Raw genomic sequence first — 8,482 nt, 5'->3', positions numbered from 1 at the left:
GATTGATTTCTTCTTTTAATATTTTTACTTCTTCTTGAAGATCTGATAAGGTTATTGTGGGTTTAGGCCGGAATCTATTAAAGATTCCATTCATGCTATTTATTGGAGGATTAATATCCTTTTTTAATGTTTCTTCTTTTTTAACTAGAAGATTTAATATTGATTCTCCTTCCTATTTCTCCTAAGCATCCTGCACAGTCGCAGAATCCTGAACTATCCTTGACACATTCTTTTTTCTCTTCTTCTTCTGAAGAGAAATGAGAGTCTGATGAATATTCGACCAAATTTACATCTTGGTCTTCATCTCCTTCATATTCATATTCTGAAGAATACTGAGGATCTTCAGTATTAATAAGAACACTAATAAGGCTATCCTTAATTTTTTGATCTAATTCTAACTCATTTATTTTTTGTTGAGTTTTACATTTGTTTGCATAATGACCTGGCTTTCCACACTTCCAGCATACATTTTTCTTTTTCTTTGGGTCAACAGCTTTCTTGATTGTAGGCTTTTGAGTCGAAGAGTTTTGTTCATATGATCTCTTTTGAAATGGCTTTCTCTTTTTATAGCCTTGAGATTGCTTTGTTTGGGATTTATTAATTCGTCTAGCTTTTGAACTAGGAGCCTGTAAAGGTTCTACTCCGTATTGTTCACAGAAACTACCTACTTCTTTTCTTGAAATCTGCATATCTTTTTGCATCTTATTTTGAAGTTTAAAATCAGTACATACTTGTATTCCTGTATAAACTACAGTATTATGAAGTTGTCCAAATGATAGAGAATTAAAATTTACTGGATTTCCTTGATTAAAAAGGGATAAATTAGTTAATACTTTTGATTGCATTAGCCTAGGTAACCCGGCAATAAAGCGCTCTTTCCAGAAGGCGCTGTTGCCATCTTCTCTTAAGGTTACTTTTGAAAAGAAGGTATCTTTATACCATCTGTAATCTGACATAGTAGGACAATAAAGATTAGAGAGCTGGCTTGAAGCTCTTTCTCTAAATATACTAGGGTCTCCTATGAAATGAAGTATAATGGTATATACTAATGTTGCTACATCATCTTCTTCTCCATTTTCTTTCCTTTTATTTAATATAGTTAGTTTATCTTCAGAAGTCATGATATTATCCCACCAGCCACGTAGTTGACCAGTGAAACCATGAGTAATCATTAAGGCTGCATTTCTATCTGTATTGTTATGGACCCTATAGGCCGTAGCGGCCATAATCATCTTATGAGTAATATCCAATATATTTTGTTCACTAAAGCCATTTATATTCCATTCGTCGAGGCTAGTTCCGCTAAAAGTATTTTGAATAAATTCTCTTCGTTCTTCAAATCTCATGTCCGGATAGGTGGGTCTAGAATAGTAAGCTTTTTTATTACTTTCTGGCCCAAATTTTCTAATTTTATTAATATTTAGATCTTTTTCTAAATGATTTAATGAGAGTTTATTTAATTTTTCTTTTAATTTCTCTACACTTCCTGAAAGATTGAAGGAATTAAATTCTTCCTTGGTGTATTGAGGAATTTTAAATATGGGAGTTTGCAACGGGTTTCCTAAGGTAAATGATGAAGGAGATTCCTTGTGTATAACAGAGGGTTCAGGTTTTTGAACCTCTATTCTTCCTAGTTGTTTTAACATGACTGTTAACATGGTATTTGTGAAATTTAATTGTTGATGAATTTTATTAGCCTCTGCTTTATAAGGAGACGCCTCAATTTCTTGACCATCTTTTATTGCTAATTTTACTCCAATCTGCGGAGGATATTCGGAGGTAATTGTATTATTATCAGGAGTTTTCCAAATGGTATCTATTTTTGTGACTGGGTTTATTTCTTTTTTAAAAGGATAGTCAATAGCATTTTTGGTGCAATAATTATCCAACCAGTTAAAAAAATAGATGTTTATTTCAGAAACTTCCATTTCCTTATAGTACTCAACTTCTTGTTTACTAAAATTCTTGAAGTACCATAACCTCTTACCTTTATTATAATCGGCCATAAAATCTTGTCTAATGAAATTTTTATCTATTTCAAAACCAGATTTCACCCTACTTAACATGTTAATCTGGGATGGGGTTGGAGAATAATTATTTGAACTAGACTCTTCATCTTGATATACAGGTGTTGCTATACTAGGGCTAGAAGTTGTATCTATTCCTTTAAATTTTGATGATACAGAAGATCTTGGAAGGTCTACTTTGTATAATTGTTGAGGGGTTCTAATACTAAATGAATTTGACCTATTCATTCTTAAAGTCAGATTTACTCCTTCTTGAAATAATTCTCTTACTTGGGTATTATGAACCTTTGGTTGAGGTAATGAGTTCTTGAACACCCATTCTTCAGGGATTTTACTCATAATTTCGTCATGAGTAAGCTTCTTAGGGACCTGTACTGAAGATCTTTTTAAATTTGCTTCTAGCATTATGGTTTCTTGTTTTGGTGATGATCTTAAGGCTTTAAAATTATAATTAATTTTTGAAACTTTATAGTATACTCTATATATTATTGAGAAAGGATCACTTTCTTCTGCAAATATGTCATTATTTGCTAATAAATCTAATTGTAAAGCATTCTTAGTCCAACTATTTTGAAGATTCATGGCATAATTTGGATAGCAGTTAAAAAAGACAGGACCATCATGAAGATTTGATTCTAAGACTGCGATTAGTGAATCTTGTGGTTTTAATAGTCTCATATCTCGTAACATTACAATTATCGGGGAATTAATTCCTAAACGAAAATTAGGTTTTGCGGCTACTTGTATTAAGCCTATATGAATAAAATTAAAACCATTCCTAATATGTTGATCTAGAATGTCTTCATTTAATAATTTTATAGTACTTGTATGATGAGAACTATGTTGACAACATTCTATGGTAAAAATAGAATCATCCGATCTATTGAATAAAGTATGTTGAACCATAATGCTAGAACCAGCTGTGGTTGCTGATGGAATCATAATCTTGTTGTTTTTTCCTAAACTTATTTCACTTAAAGTTTTAATTAATCTAGCCATATTATTATCTTAAAGATCCTAAGAGTGATAATGCTTCTTCCCAATCTAGCTAAACCAACGGTCTCACTACCTATCTCAGGCTTTACTGCCGGGACCACTAGACTCCAGGGATACCTCACACTAAGTTCTTAAGGCCTTGATGATAATAACAGGGGTGACTAATGAAAACGGTAAGCAGAAACAAAATTTTAGAAAAACAACAAATTAAAACCAATAACAACCAGTGTCTGATCCCAGCCTTCAAATTTATCCCAGTCATCAATTCCACGTGGCTTTTATTATTATTTTTTAATTAGAAAAATAATAAAAAATTATTTTTAATTCCAACTCAATTAAATAATCAGAAAAAAAAATTTAAAAACTTAATAAATAACCTAATCTAATAATCCTTAACTAAACAAACTAATAATCTAACTAATAATCTAATCTAATAATCTAATCTAATAATCCCTATAACCAATCTCAATCTTCCCCCAAATTAAACCCTAACTAAGGAGAGATTAAGAACACAGAGAAGTCTCCCCCCCTCTCCTAGCCGGCGGCCACCATCATCACCATAACCACCATCTCCATTTTCCCCTCTGAATCACACCAGCACTGGTCCTTTTCTTCCTAATCACCTTTGTCGTTCCTCTGTTTCTCATCTCCTCAAAGCAACCCATCTATGTTGGAATCAAAGAAGGAATTCTGAGCTAGACTAAACCCAGAACCCACCCACCTCCACGCCACCCAGAACCTACCATCACCATCAACCAGAAACCCAGAAACCACCCACCACCATCACAAACCTCTTCACGCCACCCCAAACCCAGAACCCATCACCTAGAACCCACCACTATCCCTCAGATCCATCGAATCACAAGAAGAGGAACGATGTTGCTTCCAAGCGGCGCTCCCTGAGGGCTTCGAGATCATCGGAACAGTACGAATCAAAGAGAGGAAAAGCGTGATGGGGGCGAGAGAAAAGGATGACGAACCCAGCAAACCCATTCACCACCGCAAGCCACCACAAGCCTAGGACGACCACAGATGATTTAGAGAGAGGGAGATGAGGGACGGTGGTGACAAGGAAGCAGCGGTGGAGGGCGACCCACACGGAGGGTTTGCAGGGTTGGGGGTGGGGGGTTGGGGTTTCGTTTGGGTTGAGTTGGGTTAGGTTGGGGGTGGGGTGAGGTTGAGGGTGGGTATGGTGGGAGAGAAGGGAGGAAGATGAGAACTGAGAAGTTCAATCAGAATGATGAATGATGAATAAAAAATGATGAATAATTAATTAAATATTTTTTGAATAATTAAAAATGAGTTGGAATTAAAAATTAAGTTTTAGAATTTTTCAATTAAAAAATAATTTCAAATGCCACGTGGAAAAGCTAAGTAGGCTAAAATTGAAGCCACTTCAGCATCAGACGCACTTTGTCCTTAATTGAATTAAAAAAAAATTCCAGGGACCCAATTTGATGCAAAAATTTTCTAGGCCCTGGATTTGATTCCCTTTACAATTACAGGGGTCTTCTGATGGATATATATATATTAAGCGAGAAATCGTGAAAAAATCATAGTTGATGCAATAATAAATAAATTTAGTATTATTAAAGAACGATGAACTGTATTTAAATAATTTTTTGTATTAGTTGATGCAATATTCAATGACAATTTTTTAGTCTTTCATTTCGGCTCCCGCAGCAAAAAGTTCTTAAATACGCGCCTGCCTACAAAGAAGAAGCAAGTAGTCAACGTCGTTAATATACATCAATTATCCCTAAGCCGGTAAATAGTGTGTACCACCGACGATACCAACTTCTGTGACTGTTTTGGATCGCTTGTGGCTGTCTCTGAATGTTTTAAACTGTCACAAAAATGGGTGTCGCAACATCAAGTGTGGGGTTCACCTATCAATCACGGCTGGTTCAGATATTAGGTCCGAACATTCAGTGAGTGATGTAAAACCAAATTGCCCTTTATTATATATAAATATATAAGTTAGACACTTTTGGGAAAGGAAGTGATCGAGAAAGTGGTAATACTGGCTTTGAGACCTTGAGGGCCGGGTAAAATATATCAGTGGCTCGCAGAAGTTGCGTCGCAGTGTATAGATAAGCAGCAATGACCCACAAAGTGATGTTGAATGAGATAGCCATCGAATTGGCCACTACAAATAATATTTGATTTATTTAAGATAACGAAACAACAAGGTAATAAGACACTAGCATTGAAGATCATTGCCTACTTGCACTATATTGCATGCGTTCATGACCCCTAATCAAATCAAAAAGTAGGCATATCAGAGTCTGTGAGTCACTTCTACGTCATAGTGTGACCTCAGCTTAATGTATATTTTATGATGACACGTTGCACATTTAAGATCCAAAAATGTTGTTTTCACGCTCATTTAAACTTGCACTTACACATAACCACATAACGACATGAACAAAAGAGAGAAAAATGAGCGATATGCTGAGTAATGTAGTAGGTAAAAAAAGAAAAAGGCATGAAGAAAAATTGAGTGAAAAGTGAATTATGAATGAATTAAAAGTATATGTTTAGGATCCTTCGATGCATCTCCCACGAAGGTGTTTGGAAAGATCGCTCCAAGAAAGCAAGTTAAGAAGAGATATCTATTTCTTGACTTTTGTATTATTATATATATAGATCCACTTGACTGGTACCACACTCAAGTCATAACTAGCTCTATTCATCATCATCTGCAATATGGACTATTTTCTTGGAAACCCTAATCCTAACCCTGCCGTGAACATGGCTCCTTTCTTTTCCTCTGATTTTGAGATATCTGATTTTCTTGCCCTTGATGATGTTGTTGATCATCATCCAGAGTCTTGGTCGCAAAGCACAGAAACAGAATCATCTGAGAAAGCTGCAGCCTCCAGCGATGCCAGTCATGGATTTGGTGATGCAACCTCTACAAACAATAACATGTGAGTCTCTATCTATTGAGCAACTCGCTTAAAGTTTTGTGTAAAGGAAATTTTTTGGTGAAAAAAAAGTAAATGTTCAGGGTCCGTACAAGATTGTCTGGATCTGTCTTTACTCTTTAGAAATAAAAATGCTAGATATGTGTGTGTGTCAATTGATCTTCAGGATTTTAATTGCTAATACATTAATCTAATGTATATTCTGGACCAGTACTTTTGACAGAAAATGTGAAAGTGGGGTTAAGCGAAACAAGGTGGAAGATCAAGTGAGCCCAAGGGTCACGTTTAGAACCAGATCGCAGCTTGAGATTATGGATGATGGATACAAATGGAGGAAGTATGGGAAGAAGTCAGTCAAGAACAATCCCAATCTCAGGTAAATAGTGATAAATGAAATGAAACCGTATATAACATATCAACTTCTTTTTTTCTTATGATCAATTCTGACACATAGCTATTAGTTAATACTTGCTACTCATCAGAGAAGAATTTCCTTATAATTCCAACTAATCTGAGTTGCTATGTGTCATGAATATGATCGATGTATAAAAATCACATGTTAGGATCTATATGAGTCCGTGAATTTAGAGGCAAGTAAACTAAATTATTTAATGTGGAGCTAGCCGCACTTGTCGAAAATCATGTAAACCCTACCACAGTGCAATGATAGGATATATATAGTGGGCCTGATAGATATCAATATTGTTGTGGCGGCTGATATATGCTTCCTTCTAAATAAATAATGCATATACATGATCAAGATGTGTGCATTAAGAAGCATGTGGTCTATAATCAACATAATTAACTGAGCATGCTTAGCTTATGTGGGGTTCTTGTGGTGCTTGAATTGATTTAGTTGGTGTTCATTGTCACTCAACACAATTAACTATTCTTTCTTTGTGAACAAGGGTGTGCTTCTGAAGCCAAAAGAGACAGGATACGTTGCTATCAGTTTTGGTATCCATCCACAATACTATAAAATAGTAAACTTTATAAATCTATATGTTGGATCATGTGACATTATCTTAATCACTTAATTAATTAAGAATGTTCAATTTTACATGATTAATAGATAAGTCCCTATTAGTTTATGCTTTCAAACTATGGAGTTTTTAGTTAATGAATAATTATTAGCTTATGGTTTTCAAACTATTAATGATGACAGGAACTACTACAAGTGTTCAGGTGAGGGATGCAGTGTAAAGAAAAGGGTGGAAAGAGATAGAGACGACTCGAGCTATGTGTTGACAACTTATGATGGTATCCACAATCATGAGAGCCCGTGTACTTCCTATTATGGCCAAATGTCCTTAGTGCATTCTAATGTTTGGGCAGTCTAGGCTTCAGCAAACTATATATTCATATTGTTGCCTCTTGATGAGAGTTACGTTTTCCATCAATGTCGCATTCTAATTATTGGGTGGAGTAGTCTCCTACAAACTATCCATATTATATATAGTCTAGTGCATTTAGTGGTTTGTTGGCTTGATGTATATATTGGTCAACGTACTCCTTATCTTTTTTATAATGGGTTGGGGCACTCCTTGTACTTCCCATTAATCTATTTGGCTTATAAAAAAAAGTCTGAACATCAAGGTTCATGTCAATTAGTTAATGCACAAGTCTTCATGAACTTTATGATCCATTGAGACAAATTATCTATGCTTGTTTTAAAGAAAAATAAAATCGGGGAGGTGTATTGTGCTTGTTTGAGGAAGGGATTGTCAGATCGATAAAGTTTGGTGTTCACCCGATGGGTGTAGACCACTAGATAAATATGAAAATAAGAGATAAAGTATATATGTGATGTATGATTTTCACTGTGTGATTGTTTAAAATTGCCACAAAAGTGGGTGTTCATGAGTGTTCCAGCCTAATTATCACTTTATTATTAGGGTTGATAATTTTAAGGTTCCCTTGTCCCACTAATAATGAATCATGACATAGAATGTTTTTTAATTATGGGAAGAATAATGTTTTGAGGGAAAATTTATTTATAGCATTATATTGAGATTTGAGAACAACCATTCACAAGTAGAGAAGCAAACAAGTACTCATGACCTATCACAAATGAATTTAGAATAGAAAGAGGATTAAGGCAAGGAGATCCGATAGCTCCTTTTCTTTTTCTGATTGTGGCGAAGGGCTTAGGTGGTGAAGAAAAATATTTGGTCAGGGTTCAAAATTGGAAAAACCAATATGGAGGTCTCACACATTCAGTTTGCAGATGATACTCTATATATACACAGTGTTGAGTTGATTTGAGTTGAGGTGGTTTGAGTTGATTTCTGGCTTGAAAGTACATTTTTACAAGAGTAAGTTGGCAGGTGTTGCAGTAGATGAAAATATGTTGACTGAGTATGCGGTTGTTTTGAATTGTAAGATCATGAGGGTGCCTTTCACTTGTTTGGGAATTGAGGTTGGAGAAAACCCGAGGAGGGACTCAGTGATATGTAAGTTGCGGAAGAGATTGACCCCTTGGAAGGCAAAGTCTTTGTCCTTTGGTGGCCGCTTATGTCTCTTAAACTC

The 8,482-nt window shown here is 35.2% G+C and overlaps 1 protein-coding gene across 1 annotated transcript; it reads left to right on the top strand.

Annotated features, from left to right (window-relative positions):
- The first annotated feature begins 5,678 nt into the window (after positions 1-5,678).
- Positions 5,679-7,586, top strand: LOC130711437 (probable WRKY transcription factor 51). The gene is made up of 3 exons (XM_057561058.1): positions 5,679-5,956; positions 6,165-6,329; positions 7,119-7,586. Exons 1-3 carry the CDS (start codon positions 5,733-5,735, stop codon positions 7,291-7,293), a joined length of 564 nt encoding a protein of 187 aa, XP_057417041.1. The 5' UTR covers positions 5,679-5,732; the 3' UTR covers positions 7,294-7,586.
- Positions 7,587-8,482: the final 896 nt, after the last annotated feature.

The sequence above is a fragment of the Lotus japonicus genome, chromosome 1, assembly GCF_012489685.1.
Source record: "Lotus japonicus ecotype B-129 chromosome 1, LjGifu_v1.2".
Classification (NCBI taxonomy): Eukaryota; Viridiplantae; Streptophyta; class Magnoliopsida; order Fabales; family Fabaceae; genus Lotus; species Lotus japonicus.
The sequence above is the reverse complement of the archived record's forward strand: the minus strand, read 5'-3'. Positions and strand labels throughout refer to the sequence as shown.